This window comes from Equus przewalskii, chromosome 25, assembly GCF_037783145.1.
Source record: "Equus przewalskii isolate Varuska chromosome 25, EquPr2, whole genome shotgun sequence".
Lineage (NCBI taxonomy): Eukaryota > Metazoa > Chordata > Mammalia > Perissodactyla > Equidae > Equus > Equus przewalskii.
Window position 1 is genome coordinate 22,487,305 of NC_091855.1, and position 18,657 is coordinate 22,505,961.

An 18,657-nucleotide genomic window follows, 5' to 3' on the forward strand; every position below is an offset into this window, starting at 1 on the left:
CCGTGCTCCGGATCCGATAGGTTCTTCCGGGGTCGCGAAACAGGTCACGGACATCCCTCAATCTAAAGATGGCGGCTTCGGCGGTGAGGGGCGCTGTGGCTCTGCGTACGAGTGTTGGCCGGCCCGTTGCTTTTGTGAGGAAAATTCCCTGGACCGCGGCCTCGAGTGAGTGATGGAGATGTAGTAGGGGCGAAATTTTTAGGTCCGGGCGGTCCTCACAAGCTCTGCTCTCTGCGGAGCGCTTAAATCAACGTGGCGGCTGTCTTTAGACTGAGTTTGCTCCTGAGCAAGCCGGGCAGCAGAAATTTTGTTCACAGTTGACAATTTTGGGATGCCCTTCGAGCTTTTGGGGCACGTCTTCACGGTCTCCTGCCTTGTGGAATGATTTGGTGGAAAAGTCTATGACTTGGGAACTTTAAGATTTACGATGTAGAAGGAATTATTTTGACTGCCGTGTTGGAGAATGGATTCAAAGGGGCCAGATGGGAGACGAGGAGACGAACTAAAAGGCAGTTTCCGTAATTTAGGTCATAGAGGAGGACCTGAACTAGGGTCATGGTATGAAGAGGGGTCAGGTCGACTTAATGTTAACGACAAAATGGGCCGCATTTCGTGATGGCTTGAATGGGGAAAGAATAAAGAATGAAGGAAGGGGAGGAATGACTTCCAGGTTTTTAGCGTTGGTGAATTTCGTGGTTAGAATGTAGGAGAAGCGGGCCGAGAGAATATGAAGAGTAAAGTTTAGATGTGTTGAGTTTGAGAAACCTGTGAGGTCTCCCCAGGCACTTGGACAGAGGAGCTTGTGTGTCGTTGATTGAGAAGTGCGCTCTGAAGCCATACTGCTTGGGTTAGAATTCTGACTCGACCATTCAATCCTTGTGTAACCTGACTAACAGAAGATAATTTTGGAAAAATTCTCACCACTGTGCGTCAGTTTCATCATCTATAAAATGGAGTCAATGATACCTTCGCCGTAGGCTTGTTGATTGGATTGAATGAGTTTATATGTAAATTGCTTAGACTCGTGCTCGATACAGACTAAGTACTCAATAAATGAGATTGTTTTCATGATTACTGAAGTTGAAGCTCATGGGAGAGGCCTGTGCTGGACATAGAGGGTAGAGAGTAATCAGTACCGAACATGGATTTTTGTCAGCTGCAGGTTTGAGAGAAGGTTTTTACATTTGCTCACCAAAACTTAAAAATCCCCAGTCACCTTTGTAGATATGCATGTATCAGGTCAGCTCCCTTAAACAAAAGCATGGAACAGGGATGACTGTCCTCTTTTTTGTGGCTTCTATGTGAGTAGTAGAATGGGAAATAGATCGGTTTGTGCCCCACCTTCTCGGTACGTGGTGGCTGAAGACCAAGCCCTGTAAAATGTCTTTCTTGGGCTCTGTGAACTTTGTGGAAAAGCAAGGTTTTGCCAGCATCTTGCAGATGCAAGTTTCCAGACTATAATGGGCTAGTGTATAACCCTTGAAAAGAGTCTTTATAACATACAATTTTGAGACAGTCTCTCAGTTCATTCATTCATTCAGCAAATATTTAAGGAGTTATCTATTACGTGGTAGGCAGTTGTTCTTGGTGCTTGCAGCTGTTTTTCCCCAACAATTGTAGGTAATTTGGGAAAAGGGTTACCTTCCAGAGCTAGAATATTTAACACTATGTTATTTATCCTCGAGTAACATGTTCTGTGAGATCCTGATCTTGCTGACTCTTCTGACCAACTATTAGAGCTCTTCAGAAATTTAGTCCCTATGGTTGTTGAAGGATTACCAGACATTTATTCAGTCAGCAACTATTGCCCTACTGTGTATCAATCACTGTGGACATTGTGGACTCAACATTCAAGGAGCTTAGAGTGTATTGGTTGGGGTGAGGAGACTTACAACAAACATAGGCAGTTGTTGAACCAATGCAGTTTAGATGAACTAAGATAAATAAGAATATTTATTTGAAATGTAAATCAGCAAAAGTACAAGCACTGTAGTTCAGAAGAAAAAAGATCAAGTAGTTTTTGACCTTTAAGGTTATCCACTATTCATCTTTGAGGCCTCACAGGGCTAGTATGTTGTTTTGTGTTGCAGTAGGAGCCCAGTAAAATAATTTTCAGTGGATGTCTTTGGCCTGGGTCTTGAAGGATAGTTACAACTTAGGCAGGAGGAGACAAGATTACTGACATATCACAGGGAAAGAACGACATGCAAAGATGGGAATCCACAGGACAGACACAAAGCATTTTATTTGCTGTACTAGAGAGAAACCATAAGCCAGCAATGGGAAATACAGCAGGAATGGTAGGTAGGATCAATTGAACAAATTTTAAGAGTCCCATTTAATCTAGTAAACTTTAAATTATAAAAGCCCAGTAAATTGAGAATTTATTTGGATATCTCTAATATTGCTAGCAACACACTGTACTGCAATTGTTTGTCTTCTATGATCTTCTCACTGGGATTATAATCCATGCACCTAGCACAGTATCTGGTATGATAAAGACACTCAATATTTGCTGGGCGTGAAGACTACAGTCAACTCAGCAATGTATCTCTCCATTCTCCACCCCATCACCTCCCCACATCTGGTACATTACAGCTTTGTAGTCAGTACTGTAGTGCTTCCTAAATCTTAAGGATTTGAGGAAATGCAAAGTAGCTCCTGTTCACAAAAAGTTTGGGGACTCTAGGACCCCTTTTGGTTTCTATCTACAGTCTAGGATGGAGGATATAAAATACATTAATTACTTTTAATATATTTTCTTCTTCTATACAGGTGAGCTGAGAGAACACTTTGCACAATTTGGCCATGTTCGAAAGTGCATCGTACCTTTTGTGAGTATTATCTTTTAAAAAAAGTATTAATGTTATCCTCTAGTTCTTGATTTTTTTGTCAAAACATATCAACTCATGAATTTCTAATGGACTGAAGCTGTTCAGCGTCTTTATTGATAAAATTATGGGTGATACGATTAAACAGTAAAAAATTTTATCCTAGGTATTTGTGTTAGTTTTTTATTGTTGCATAACAAATTACTGCAAACTTAATAGCTCAGACAATGCACTTGTATTATCAGTTTCTGCAAATCAGAAGTCTGGGCACAGCCTTGCTGGGTCCTCTGCTCAGGGTCTCCTGATAGTTGCAATCTAGGTGTCAGCTGAGGCTGTGGTCTCATGAGAGGCTCAGCTGGGAAAGACTCATTTCCCAGCTGCCTCAGGTTGTTGGAGAATTTGTTTTTCAACTGCAGGACTGAGGCATCTGCTTTCTTGGTGGCTTTTTGCTGGAGGCTGCTCCCAGCTCCTAGGAACTGCCTGCAGTTTGTTGTTACCTGGCTTCTCTGTAGGCTCTTTCCCAACGTGGCAGCTTAGTTCTTCAGAATCAGCAAGGAGTTTCGTTTTCCAGCCTGCTAAGACAGTCTTATAACTTGGTCTTGGGAGTGACACCCCATTACCCTTGCCATGTAACGTGATCACAGGAGCAGCATCCCATCACTTTTGTCCCGTTCTTTTGGTTAAAAGCATGTCATAGGTCCCATTCACTCAAGGGGAGGGGATTATACAAGGGGTAACAGGGTGGGACACAAGATCATGGGCCATCTCGTAATTCTAGTGCCTACTACAGTATTATAAGGACTTGACATAGTAGAGGATAATTTTCTCATAAAACTGAGGGGCAGAGAATACTTTAACTTTTATCCTCATTAAATTGAATGCCATTTTTTTTTGTTTTTATATTTAATACATTCCCTTTGCTTTCTCATGAAGGTTTAGGCTCAATCTATAAATTTGTTTTACTTTTTCATGGGGTGTATTTTTCTGTGGGCTTTCTAGAATTACTGGTTTTTTGGGGGTATGAATGTGAGCACATGTAGAGTTTACACATGCTTCACTAAAACCAGCCCTTTGTTCCTCATGGCACTGAAAGGCTGTGGTAAAATAGCAGCTTAAAGCAACTTAAACTCTTAACTCTTGATTTAACATTACTTGCCTTCTAGAAATCAAAGATTACTTCTATCTAGTGCTAGTGAAGGTATAGGGAAACTGGCACTGAAATTGTTGAGAAGTTTAACTGCTGTCTTCATTTGTGAAGGGTAGTTTGGCAAAATCTATCAAAATTAAGAATTTGCATTTGCTTTCATCTAGCAATTCCATTTCTAGGAGTTTATTATACAGAAATGTGTGGTCAAGAATGTTCAAAGCAGCATTGCTTAATATAGCTGAGAAGAACCTAAGTATTCATCAGTGGGATTGATTACATATTAACTCATGGTTACAGTGGAATTTGTACAGTTAGTTAAAAGAATGAGGCACATGTGTTACAGACGTGAAAATCTTTCTATAAGCTTAAAAACTACGATTTTACAAGGAGTATGAAATTTGTATTTATTGAAGAGCATTTAAAAATAAAGTTTTCCAAAAGAATGTAACATATTTCTTGGTTGCTGTTTCCCTCTTAAAAAATATAAACAAAATAATTTAGGACCTGGAGTTAACAGATCTTAGATTCAAACAAAAGGCAGCTTTGATTCTTGGTAAAACTAAATAAAATGTAGCAGGAAAAAATTAGTTTCTTATTAACAAATTGTACTCAAGTTAGAAATTCAGGTTTCTTAGATACATATTATGTAAGTTTAATAAACATAACATTTTTAAGGCCTTTACTCATGGAAATAGTAGTCTTGAGGTAGAGCAGAGTGCTTTAGAAATTGCCCTATTTGAGGTAGGGAGTGAATCTCTGGGACATGACCAGAAACTTCCTATCTTCTAGGTTAATATTTACAAAGTTACCTGTGAAGTATGGGGGCAATTTCTAGGAATTTGGTTTTTGGGCAGAGCACAACATAACTTTCTAACGAGATTGATGATGTATATTGAATGACTAGATGTCTTGGTATCTGTCCTTTACATAGGGCTGGTGGGGGAGGGGGCAGAGTGTGTCCAAGCACACTAGAATCATTTTGCTTGTGCACTGATGTAGAGGCTGAGTGATAAGCACTCTGCCTTTTGCACAGGGGAAGTAGCAAAATTGTTTACATTAACCAGAAGTCTGGAACTAGGTAGATAAGGGTAATTTTTCCCTATTTTTCATTAGAAGCTTGATGATAATGGTAGTGGTGGTATTGAGGGTGACTGGGTTCAGAAATCACCAGAAATGCAATTACGTTTTGAGGCTTAATTTTCTAGATTCTAGAAGTGAGGAAGTTAGAAACATGAAGACACTTCTTTATGTGATCAAAATCTCCTCGACTATTGCTGTTAGTGTGCTTTGTATCATTACCCATGTTTTGCTTGTCCAATGGCAGCAGAAAAGCAGAGAATGTTAACACAGGGATTAAGACTTGGGTAACTAGGAGCGTGAATATGTATTAAAGCAAGGTTTTTGACATTAAGATGCTTGTTATACCATTTTGGCAGATGAAAAAGTTGGTAGTTTGATTTGGAGCTCATGGAAACTTTCTCAAGTTCATGATTAATCTTTTCCTAAATTTTGAATTTTTAGGACAAAGACACTGGCTTTCACAGAGGTATGGGTTGGATTCAGTTTTCTTCAGAAGAAGAACTTCAGAATGCACTACAACAGGAAAATCACGTTATTGATGGAGTAAAGGTAAATTTTTTTCTATATCATATGAGCTTTCTGAATATCAATTAAATAAGTCAGAACTGTGGAATGATAGGGACTTTATGAGATTTGTAACTTAAGCAGCCTTACTGTTTGTTAAAGAACGGTGGGTGGTGGTGGTGGTGGTAGAGTGCCCAGTTCTAAAAGGTCTGGGGAGGGAAGTATAGGAAGACCCTTTGATGGTTAGCAAGGTATGTGCAACACGGAGCAGTGGAAACAGCAGTTCAGTTACAAGTCAGGCAGACTAGGGTTGAAATCCTGGCTTTTCTACTTACTATGTGACCTTGGGTCAAACTGATCTACAATTTTTCATTGAAGTTCAGGGAGTCTTAAGAACCGGGAACAAATAACATCCTCTTTACTTACTGACTTATCCGTAATAAAAAGGTAGTCTTAAAGTGGCAATTTTCAGTTTTAATGTTTTTAGAGATATCGTCTTTCCTTATAGTGCTTAATCTTATTTTTTTCAGCTCCATGTTCAAGCTCAAAGACCAAAAGTTTTGCAAGGGGATCAAACATCTGATGAAGAGAAAGATTTTTGAGACTATTACTGCTATTTAAATAAAGTAAACAAAACTGAAAATTTTGTCTAAATGTTTTTATTTGAAACAAATAGTTGCACCAAGCAAGAGCTTACTTTCCCCACTCCAGATTAAAACAGAGCACAACAGGGGCAAACATCATTTGGCTGAACAGTTCCAGTATGCGACCATCCTTCTACTCACTGTGGCTGGGGTAAGTGTGCTGGGGTAAGTTGTTCTTACACAAAATATTCACCCCAAAGTACTAATGTCACACAAAAGGAAGTGGTCTTAGTTTCACGTGTGGGGCAGTAGTTCTATAAATGCCAAAAGGTGGGAGAAGCACAAACACAGCCCACTCTTTAAAAAAACTAAATAGTTTAAAGTAGAATTTTCCATCCCCCCTTTCTCCCGTAATAAAAAGTAATGCTGGGGTCTGACACCCAGATTTGGTTTTTATCCTGGCCATTTACAAAATGTTCCCCCAGATGACTTGCATCATTAGGGTTACGGATAACAGTCCATTCCCTTGGAAGAGAGGTGTGTCTATTCCTTCCTCCTCTTCTTGCCTTCATGCTCATGTTCCTTGGGGCGGCTGCTATCTGAGGGTCTTTTAGAGCCACCATGCTGTTTGGCTTCTTCCAAAAACTTGTCCAAACCAAAAGGATCTTCCTCAAACTGAACTGGTCCTTCTCGGCCTCTCTGCCTACGGTCTGAACCAGAAAACTCCTTATCGGGAACAAATCTAGAGAAAAAGAGAAAGGACTATGAACTACTTTGTTTTCACTGATGCAAACATTGAAACTGAGCTGTTTGTCTTGGTACCTGTTGGTCTTTATTCTGGCTTCTAGGTCATCACCGTACATGTCTTTGTCCAGATTTTTACTGGGCCTGTAAATATTCTGGGCCATATCTTTACCACCTCTCCAGGCTTGATCATAAACATTGTAAATTTCATCTTCTCCACCTGCAAAACCACTGTCCATACCCTATGAAAAAATAAATGACATTAAATAAAAATGTATATTATCATTAAAAATTGAACCTGATTATATTCATGTGAAGAATAAACCGCTCATTTATAGCTCACATTTTCAACAATCTGAACTGCAAATTAAAAATCATTAAGAAAAACTCACAAAGCCCATCAACTTGTTCATACCATCTTTTTAGATTAAATAAGGTATTCATTAATAAGTTTTACTACTGTGAAGTATTCATTAAAATTGGTTACTAGTATAAGCAGGCACTCGACAATTTCAATTTGTATAGTGGCAAAAAGATGAAAGAATTGTAAAGGATTTACCTGATGCCATTTAGAGTAATAATGTTATACCTGCTGCCTGAGAACACTTACAGCATGAGATAATAAGGCTCTCAACGAAAACCTAAAGTCAGTAACAAACAAACTTGTTTCATTTATTTGGATGGTTCACTAATACAGGGATGTGCCTTTTTAGAAAAATTTTCACCACAACTTTTAGATGATTTAAACTTAAGCTTGAAAGAGGTGATTGTGTTATAAATATTTACTTAGGTGTAAATTTCATCCCTAACCCCCTTTGCTCAGTGTTTAAGAACACAAGCTTTGGAATCAAGACAGCTTACATCTGAATCTTAGTTCCACCAGTTATTAGCTAAACCTCTGTGTGTCTCAATTTCCCCATTTGTAAACAGAGGTAATAACAGTATGACTTCACAGGGTTTTCATAAGGATTAAGTGAGATAGTACAAGTAAAAGATTTAGAACAATGCCAGGAATATAAAAAGCACCCAATAACTTATTAACTAGAACTTACTCACATGCTACCTTCAAATCTTCCTAAAAAACCTCTAAGTCATAATTAACTTTCCCCCTATATCCCAGTAGAACTTTATACTTCTATATTCTTACCACAGTTTGCCTTGTCTTTATTTATGTACATAATCGTCTTTTCCAGTGAACTTGAGGGCAAAGGGTTGTCTACCTTTGATCCACGGACTTACGCACAGTAAATAATCAATGCTGGGTGAATTAAAACATAAAGGCACTTTCCTCAAGCTTAACATGCTATAAATAGTTAATGAGAACTGGTACTAGAAATCAGATTTCCTGACAACTAGTCTAGTACTTTAATCAAGTTTTACAGCTTTGTTTTTTAAAAGATCCCAGTTTATGTGTCCTATGGCATTAAAATTTTTTCAAAGATCAACAAAAAATAGCCCAAGAAATACATTTGTAGGCCAGTAGCTCTATTTTAGAAATAAAAGATTGACATACCGGAACCAAGTTTTAGCACCTAATTTTCATTTTCTACTAGTGTCGCAAATCTTAGCCAACCGTAAGAGGTCAACATCAGAACTGTTTCATCTTGTCTCTAAAGCTACAACACAACCTCCAATTTTTTTCTGTCACTGTGCCAGCATACCTTAGGCTGATCCAAATCTATGATATCTTTATTTTCTTTTCCCTCAGGACTGGTATTCGTATTAACACTTAAGACACACTATTTCCTTGAAACTCTCGCTGTTTGCAGACGACATGATCTTATATATAGAAAACCCCAAAGAATCCATTGGAAAACTGTTAGAAGTAATCAACAACTACAGCAAAGTTGCAGGGTATAAAATCAATTTGCATAAATCAGTAGCATTTCTATACGCCAGTAATGAACCAACAGAAAAAGAACTCAAGAATACAATACCATTCACAATCGCAACAAAAAGAATAAAATACCTTGGGGTAAATTTAACTAAGGAAGTGAAGGACCTATATAATGAAAATTACAAGGCCTTTCTGAGAGAATTGGATGACAACATAAGGAGATGGAAAGACATTCCATGTACATGGATTGGAAGAATAAACATAGTTAAAATGTCCGTTCTACCTAAAGCAATCTACAGATTCAACGCCATCCCAATCAGAATCCCAATGACATTCTTTACAGAATTAGAACAAAGAATCCTAAAATTCATATGGGGCAACGAAAGACCCCGAATTTCTAAAGCAATCCTGAGAAAAAAGAACAAAACGGGAGGCATCACAATCCCTGACTTCAAAACATACTACAAAGCTACAGTAATCAAAACAGCATGGTACTGGTACAAAAACAGGTGCACAGATCAATGGAACAGAATTGAAAGCCCAGAAATAAAATCACACATCTATGGACAGCTTATCTTTGACAAAGGAGCTGAGGGCATACAATGGAGAAAAGAAAGTCTTTTCAACAAATGGTGCTGGGAAAACTGGAAAGCCACATGTAAAAGAATGAAAATTGACCATTCTTTTTCACCATTCACCAAAATAAACTCAAAATGGATCAAAGACCTAAAGCTGAGACCTGAAACCATAAGGCTTCTAGAAGAAAATGTAGGCAGTACACTCTTTGACATCAGTATTAAAAGGATCTTTTCGGACACCATGCCTTCTCAGAGAAGGGAAACAATACAAAGAATAAACAAATGGGACTTCATCAGACTAAAGAGCTTCTTCAAGGCAAGGGAAAACAGGATTGAAACAAAAAAACAACCCACTAACTGGGAAAAAATATTTGCAAGTAATACATCCAACAAAGGCTTAATATCCATAATATATAAAGAACTCACACAACTCAACAACAAAAAATTAAACAACCCGATCCAAAAATGGGCAGGATACATGAACAGACATTTCTCCAAAGAAGATATACGGATGGCCAATAGGCACATGAAAACATGCTCATCATCGCTGATCATCAGGGAAATGCAAATCAAAACTACACTAAGATATCACCTTACACCCGTTAGAATGACAAAAATATCTAAAACTAATAGCAACAAATGTTGGAGAGGTTGCGGAGAAAAAGGAACCCTCATACACTGCTTGTGGGAATGCAAACTGGTGCAGCCACTATGGAAAACAGTATGGAGATTCCTCAAAAAATTAAAAATAGAACTACCATACGATCCAGCCATCCCACTACTGGGTATTTATCCAAAGAGCTTGAAGTCAGCAATCCCAAAAGTCCTATGCACCCCAATGTTTATTGCAGCACTGTTTATAATCGCCAAGACGTGGAAGCAACCTAAGTGTCCAGCAACAGACGAATGGATAAAGAAGATGTGGTACATATATACAATGGAATACTACTCAGCTGCAAAACAGAACAAAATCATTCCATTTGCAATAACATGGATGGACCTTGAGAGAATTATGTTAAGTGAAATAAGCCAGCGAGAGAAGGATAATCTGTGTATGACTTCACTCATATGAGGAATTTAAAATTATGGACTAAGAACAGTTTAGTGGATACCAGGGGAAAGGTGGGGTGGGGGGTGGGGGGTGGGCACAAAGGGTGAAGTAGTGCACCTACAACATGACTGACAAACATTAATGTACAACTGAAATTTCAGAAGATTGTAACCTATCAATAACTCAGCAACAACAACAACAACAACAAAGACACTATTTCTTTACTCCTTGTACCTTGGATTGGTTGAAGAGCCTTTGGTCATACTGAACTTCGTTGGAAGTCCGAGGATTGGGCACACCAAGAGCAATGACTTCACTGATATCCCGATTTTCATTTCTCTGCAGTTTCGACCTATTTTGAAATACAGCGTTACTAAACTGAACACTCTTTACAGACAACTTGAATTTCAATTTAAATAGAACCAATCTCATGAAGGAAAGGAAATGAATATGTCCTGGTCACATCTTGTGAACATATATTCCCTGATAACGCATAATCGGGTTGGCAGCCCTTACAGCATTTCAGATACATGATCATTAGAAGAGGCAGGGTTTTACAATTAGGCCTTCCTGTTAGCTGAAAAGAACTGCCAAGAGACTTTCGTGTCATTCTTGATACCAAAGTCTTTAATATGAGCAAGCACCTTACAACGCATCCTGAGATATGAAATTGCTATGGTCTATGTTTGCTATTATATGAGGGTTGGAGGGGACTGGATGTAAATTAGATGTGCCACATTAATTATTTTCACTAAGCTAGAATCAGTTCCTTTACTTAACCACATTTAGTAATTTTTTTTTTTTTTGAGGAAGATTAGCCCTGAGCTAACATCTGCTGCCAATCCTCCTCTTTTTGCTGAGGAAGACTGGTCCTGAGCTAACATCCGTGCCCATCTACCCCTACTTTATATGTAGGACGCCTACCACTGCATGGCTTGCTGAGCGGTGCTATGTCCACACCTGGGATCTGAACTGGCGAGCCCCGGGCCACCAAAGTGGAACGTGCGCACTTAACCACTGCGCCACTGGGCCGGCCCTCACATTTAGTAATTTTATCTTACTAGAATTTTGAGGAAAACATGCCAATGACTGGATTACTCAGTATGATTTTCAATATTCAGATAAACTTAATTCCCCCACTGTTTCTGTACGTATGCAATCTATATTGCAATGAAACCACAGTAACTGTCATCATTTATTTTGCCAGAAGCTCAGGTATTAAAATGATTTTTATAGACAATCTGATTTTTATCCTATCACAAGTTTACAGCTTTTCTGTTATCAATTCCCAGAGCCACTTTACTGGTTTTAAGGGCCCAATTTACCTACAGAGCCATTTTGATTTTTACAGCTTAGGAATTTCAGACCAAGAGTGTCATTAACTGCACATTTCACACCTCATTCCTCTCTCTTCTACCCTGCATTTACCCACAACTCTAAATTCAGATTTTCTGCTTCTCCATGACTTCACTTACCTAGGGAGATGAAATATGCCATTAAACCACAAAGACCACCACCAGCAGGAAGCTTCTTTTTCATGTTTAAGATATGATTTGAAAAAAAATGGATTGCATCAGCTCATCGGATGATGAGGGCATGGAAAACTGCTCATTTGAAAGAAAATGTTTTATATTTGCATGTAACCCTCACTCAGAATGCCACTTCCATATTATAGCATGTTCTCAACTTTTCAGTAATTTCAGGCCTCAGCCTTTGGTGAACCACAAATTTCACCAATCTCCACTTTATCCCAAGTCCCCACACATCTATCTGGTTTGTCCTATACAAGTCTGTGTGTATTAAGAGTGCTCTGTCAAGTTTCCCAAGTCATTTTATATGATAGCCTTGTCTTTCTGAATTTTAAGTGAAGCTGCGTACGGGAAGAGGCCAATTTTCACTTCTTACAAAACCTGCTCTTCTCCCCCACTGTACTCAGTACAGTACTCTGCATATAAAAGGACCCCTATAAAGGTACAGCAGCTTATTTCCTGTCTAGAGGAATAGGCACATAATAAATTTGTCTCACCGTTTGAAATAGAAAAAGAACAGACCAGAACATTCCTATCCATTGCTTTCTTTTCGCAAACATAATCTTAATTCCCTTTTCTATCTCCCCATCATTCTCAATTCTGGCTGACTCTACTAGATGATGGAAGAAAAGATTACTTCCAGGGATAGTCAATTCTTCTACTAAGACACAGCACATAACTAAGTGTAAGAAAGTAAGTGCTGATTTAAGTTATCAAGCTAAAAAGGAAAGGCAGAGAAGCAAGACTGGTCATAGTGAACTAACCCTCCTCTCTAACAGGTTCACAAAGGCCACTCCTCACGATTCGCATCTCTCTCAAACAGCACCTACCTCTTATCAGGAGCTGCCCTGGAAAGATTCCGGTCATGCTGTCTCTCTTTTCGTCTGTCATGCCGGATTTCATCCCTCTCACGTGCCTCCCCATCCTCTGTGTGGACAGAGTTGAAAATTACTTCATCACTATATTACTCATTACTATTTTGAACAAGAGAATATTCTTTAGCCTTAGACAGAAAATTCCATGAACTTCTTTGTAGTCACATTCAGCGCTTTTAACCTCTCTTGCAATGACTTTAGATCCAACAGTACTGTGTTAATTTTTGAATGTGAATCCAGAACCATGCATGCAGCTGAAGTGTTTAGGGGTAAAGTGTACTGATGTCTTTAACTTACTTTGAAATGCATCAAAATAGTAAGGTGGATTGACAGATGGATAGAGAGATGGGTAGATATGTGATAAAGCAAATTTAGCAATGTTACTTGTTAAAAAAAAATGTTAGCTGTAGAATCTAGGTGGTGGAGATACAGGTGTTCATTGTACAATTCTTTCAACTTTTCTGTTTTAAAATCATCATAATAAAATGTCAGGAAAAAAGAATTATGCATAAGTGTACTCTTACGTTTTCAAAGACTGACTCTGAATAAAGAACCTTTTGCTTGTGGTCCACAGGGGCTGGCGGCATCTTGATCTCTACCCATTATGCTTATGTCCACCTTCATTTCGTCTACCTTCTCCAGTCTGAAGGGATATACTGTAGTTAAGAGTATGCGCTCTGGACCCAGCCTGTCTAGACTCGAATCCCGTTTCTATGACAGATTAGCAATGTGACCTTGTGAGGGTCTCTAAGCCTTGGTCTCCTGCTCTGTAAAACAGCGACAATAAGAGAACCACTGCAGGGGGCTGCTGTAGGGATTATATGAGGTAACACATGTAAAGTGCTCAGAGTGGTGCCTGCCATAAGAAACACTCAATAAATCTTAGTTTTTATTAATATCTGGCAACACATTTTTCAAAATTTTAATTAATTTCTCAAGAACCTTCTGTTGTTTTTTTCCTATCAGTTTAGAGGGTTTACATACAGGGAAGTTTTACTTTTAATTACCTTCAGAGTGTACAACAGGCAGGTTTTTATCTTTTCTCATTAAGTCACTGATATATGATTCGACGAAGTGGACCATTACTTATGGCCCTGCTTACTTCCCTACAGCTGAACTCTAGACTCCTACAACCAATTGCCTGCTCGACACCTCCATCTTACACTTAACACGTCCACTGATAAATGCCAATCTTTACCTTCTAAACTTGTTCCTCCTGCAGTCTTCCCAATACTGGTAAATGGCAACTAATCCTTCCCAACTGCTCAGGGCAAAAGTTCTGGAGTCATCCTTGACTCCAGTTCTTTCATACCTCTACCTAACCCATAAGCAAATTCTGACTCCTCATCTACTCCCCAGCTTTTGCACTCTAACTCAGCCATACTGGCCTTCCTGCTTTTTCTTGAACACAACAGGTATACACCCACCTCAGGGCCTTTGTACTTCCTGTTCCCGCTATCTGGGATGCTCTTCTAGACAGCCACACAGCTCTCTTCCTCACTTCCTTCAAGGCTTTGTGCTAATATTACCATCTCAGAAGTGAGGCCTCTTCTGACCACCCTGTCCTTCTGGCACTTTTATCTCCCTTTCCTATTTTATTTTTCTCCATAGTGATTATTACCTTCTAATAGACTACATGATTAATTTTTTTGGGGTCTGTCTATATTCATTAGAATGTTCACTACTATACCCCCCACCTGTCTAGGAGAAAACCTTGTATCTAGAAGAGAACTTGGCATAGTAGGTGCTCAGTGCGAACTGAATGAACCAAGAACTGTGCTAGTCTACGATTTACGATTGAAACAAAAACCACCCTCACAATTTTCATGAATGAGAATTAGTCTTCTCACTCTAATTGAATTAATACACCAATGTAAATCACTAAATAAAGCCAGAGGAGAAACACTGACAGCTCTAATGATGGGAGGCGTAATAGCTTAGAGGAACTCTGGATTATTTTACCATGTGGGGAGCTGAATTTTTCAGCTGGAGATCTCATTTCTCTTTCTAAGTTTCAAGAAAATTAAAGTAAGAGAAAAGTCTGTCACTTGAGTGATACATAATTTTTAAAAGTACATTGCTCAGAACTTTAAAAATTGCCAGTGTAGTCCCAAACTGAAGACCCACATTTAATATACTCTTTATTTTCTACTATTTCAGCTTAATAAGGCAGAAGTTACTCTTTCATTTCTACATTATTTCTGATATATCTACATTTTCTTTATATGTGTGTACTACTTTTGCATGCAGAAAAAACAACAGAATTTTATTTTCTAAAATAAAATTTATAGTGTCCACAAAGTAAATTCAATTCAGTAATGAGAAAGTCATACCTTTTTCCACATGGGTTTTGATCCCAGCCCTTCTCTCTCGGGCTTTCTGGGCCATTTCTCTAAGTTTCTCTTCATGTTTCTCCTTTTCTTTTTGAGCCATCTTTCTTTCTACTTGAGCACGCATTTCCACAGCTTCACGAGCCTGTTAGTAAAGTCAGATGTTAAATAAGACACTATCAGGAGATAAATAATTACAGCTATCATCTAACTCCTTGACTAAAGTCTGACTTGAAAGAGCAGTTGAATAGCATTCAGATTTGCCACTGCTGAGTAAAACAAAGATTCTTGTCCACTAAAAGACAGCTTGCCTGGAAGACATCACAAACTTAGCCTTTTCACCTGAGAAATGTTTTAGTGGTTGAAACTACAGTGACTTCAATCAATCTTGTAAGTCAGGGTTTCACTAATGCTTTCTCAGAAACAATCTAAAAAATAAAATTAAACAAGATTCCAATAAAACAATTTTCTATATCAATAACGTAACAGGAACTTGTTATATTTTCAAAATCAATCAAGCTGACACAAGATAAAGCCTTAGACTACATCTCCAAGAAATAATTTTTGTGAGGATGCTCACTGTGATACAGGAAATATACTTTTCTATGTTCCAAAGACCCATCACGATGTATGTGAACTTCAAAATCACATATCAATATCATAATAGACAGCCAATACTACAAACGCCACTTTTCTGTAGCATTCAATTCATCAGAATATTTAGTTGTCCTTCCCTGCTACTGACCTTTTGGGAGACATCTACATTTAAAATAGAGGAAAATTATGAAACCTAAAAACAGCAGCTGGCAATCTTCACAAAATGGGATCAGCCTACTGAACCATTATCCTGGAATGTTGTGAGGAAGGTGGGTCACCAGTGGAGGGGTGTGTGTACGAATCTACAAAGGCTGAGATCGGCTACGGAGCTGCAACTAGCACCTGCCGTCGCTGGCACAGACAGCACAGGCAAGAGCCTCCCTAGGTCCTTAGCGCTGTACTAAAATAACAGTATCTGAGGTGACGAGGAATGGATTTACAAACTACCAACAGCATCAGACAATTTGATTATAACAGACCAACCCTCCGATCAGCAATGTAGAGGGCTTCAGCCAATTTGGCAAAATTTTCGTTGATGTGAACTGTCTGCAGGCCTCTTCCATCAGCAGCCAGACGCTTGTCCAATGGAATTGTGTAACCCTAGTGTGAAAGCACACAGACGAGTCATAGAAGAGCGATAACAGATCCTTTAACATTAGATTTAAATATGTCCATTTTGACGACCAGTTAGTTGAAGTTCTTTTTCTTACATCTTTCTTCACAATTATGCAACAGCAGCAGCAACTAACACTGAGTGTTTTGTGTAGGGCATTGTTTTAAGCACTTTATATCTATGGTCTCATTTAACCTTCACAATAACTCTGTAAGGCTGGTGCATTATTGTTTCCATTTCATGGATGGGGATACTGAAGCAGAGAGCTTAGGTAGTGTCCTCAAGGTCATACAGTTAATAAGTGGACGAGCCAGGATTTAAACTTGGGTAGTACAACTTTAGAGCCGAAGCTCTGGGAAAACAGATTCTCATGTTAATAATTGTGGATTATAATAAAAGGACATCACTAACATGGCTAAATAGTTGTTTCTCAAGTAAATATAACAGTCATACAAAGATGGAACCGATCACCAAAATCCTAATATCTATAGGTAGTTTTATATGCTGTACTGTTTTCATGACTTGTCAGATTCTTGGAACCCTCTAAGTTTTAGTAAATGGTAAAAAGATAAAGTTGGCTAGACGACTGAGATTCTACGTTCTGAAATTATGCATCCCATTTCAACAACTCAAGGAATATACTTAAACATCCATGTAACTTTCAGGCTTAGCTTTATTTTTCCAGATTTCTGACTAGACTCCCAAATGCTGACCTCTAGTCCACAGTGTTGATTCCTGATACAAGGGAATGTTACAAAATCAGCTCAAGATACCGCAAAGTTACACACACATTAATTAACCCAAATCAGACCACCCAACAATCTTGTTTTAGAATGAATACATGACTCCCTTTAAGGAATAACTTCTATTTACTCCATGGGTGAAAGTGGCCTTCCTCACCCATCAAAAATTGAATCACGAGAAATGATTAAGCGGAAAAGAGCAAACAGTGACTGGGAAATTTAGTCCACGTTATTTTAGATTCTTTAGGACTCTTGGAAGCTTTGGTGATCAGTACAGATAAACAGGATTTAGATAGCTTGTGTATGCATTGTTTCAAACAGAACAAAATAGTTTAAAAATTAAAGCACTGACTATATCCAAACATTGACTCTGTTTTGTCAGAGAAACATTTAAGTTAGTCTAATTTCTTTCAGAAATAATTTTAGATATAAATTTGAGTGAGACGTGAGGTTTCAACCACAGTTACCCAGGTGAAGCTCCTTCCTGCGTGTTTTCCAGTAGGTTCTAACACTAGGAGACTGACTTTATGGCGGCTTAGTTACCTTTGCATTTTTCCAGTTTGAAATACAAGGAGGAATCTTCCACTCTTGTTGTTCCTTCACGGTCATCTGAGTGCAGAAAGAGCGGCAGAAGAGACATTTTTAGATTTATAGTCTAGCTAAAAACCCAAGTGCAATCTTTCTCTTCAAAGACAGCGCAATATACTCTGACATAAGGACGGATTTAGTCAAAGGCTAAAATTCCACTTGTTTGGCAGCACTGTATACTATGTTTCCATATCATGGTTTCTAGCCATAACTTTAATATAAAAAATGGAAAATAATCTATAAATTATCTTTGACAGTTATGAATGCTGGTTAACACTTTTCCATTTTTAAAGTGATGTGACTTCTTTCAGATGTAACTTACTCTTTTAACTGGGTAATAAAACATACCTAAAAAAAAAAAACCACTCCAATTATCCGACTATCAGTCAAAGACCTAATGGTCCCAGGTACTCAGTTCCTTTAACTATGATAACATCCTTCTTATCAAACAGCAGACCCTGTTCATTCCATTAAAAGTAGGGGTTAGGTTAATAATAATAAAATGAACAGCTAACATTTTACATACATTCTCATAAGCACTCTGGAAGCACACATTATAATCTTGGGTAGGTCCCTATTTGATCTTCAAAAATAATTAAAAAAACAGTAACTGTGGTGAAATGTAGCTGTATAGGCATCTAGACTTTATTCTATGGGAGGTTATTTATAAAATGAGAAATCATGAGCACAAAAAAGGATTTTAGACTATAGCAAAGATTACCTTTCGGCTAGGAGAATGCATAACAGGCGCAGGAGGAGAAGGTGGTCCCCGGGGAATTTTCTTATTAATCCTGAAGGATAAATCAAAGCATGACCAGAGAGTGATAGACATTTTTCTCTTTTAGTTAATATGTCTCAAGTCTCCCCTCCTCATTTTTTATTATGTAAAGCTTCAAACATACACAAAAACAGAGAGTGTATAATGAATGCCCATCTATCATACACCAATCATTCAGCTTCAACCATTATGAAAACACGACCAACCTTGTCATCATCACTACCCACCTCTCCTCCACAGTATCATTA

At 38.3% G+C, this 18,657-nt stretch overlaps 2 protein-coding genes across 2 annotated transcripts in view; one reads left to right on the forward strand and one right to left on the reverse strand.

Annotated features, from left to right (window-relative positions):
- The first annotated feature begins 35 nt into the window (after positions 1–35).
- Positions 36–6,205, forward strand: SLIRP (SRA stem-loop interacting RNA binding protein). Its single transcript, XM_008536557.2, has 4 exons — positions 36–165; positions 2,776–2,834; positions 5,500–5,607; positions 6,093–6,205. Exons 1-4 carry the CDS (start codon positions 69–71, stop codon positions 6,162–6,164), a joined length of 336 nt encoding a protein of 111 aa, XP_008534779.1. The 5' UTR covers positions 36–68; the 3' UTR covers positions 6,165–6,205.
- SNW1 (SNW domain containing 1) overlaps positions 6,206–18,657 on the reverse strand; it is a 29,822-nt gene continuing 17,370 nt past the window's right edge. Inside the window, exons 7-14 of the mRNA XM_008536582.2 lie at positions 18,353–18,422; positions 17,587–17,652; positions 16,171–16,287; positions 15,094–15,235; positions 12,716–12,812; positions 10,591–10,708; positions 6,969–7,132; positions 6,206–6,888 (exon numbers count right to left, since the gene is read on the reverse strand). Of these exons, the coding sequence (XP_008534804.1) occupies positions 6,690–6,888; positions 6,969–7,132; positions 10,591–10,708; positions 12,716–12,812; positions 15,094–15,235; positions 16,171–16,287; positions 17,587–17,652; positions 18,353–18,422 (973 nt within the window). The 3' untranslated portion in view covers positions 6,206–6,689. The remainder of the gene's footprint in view (positions 6,889–6,968; positions 7,133–10,590; positions 10,709–12,715; positions 12,813–15,093; positions 15,236–16,170; positions 16,288–17,586; positions 17,653–18,352; positions 18,423–18,657) is intronic.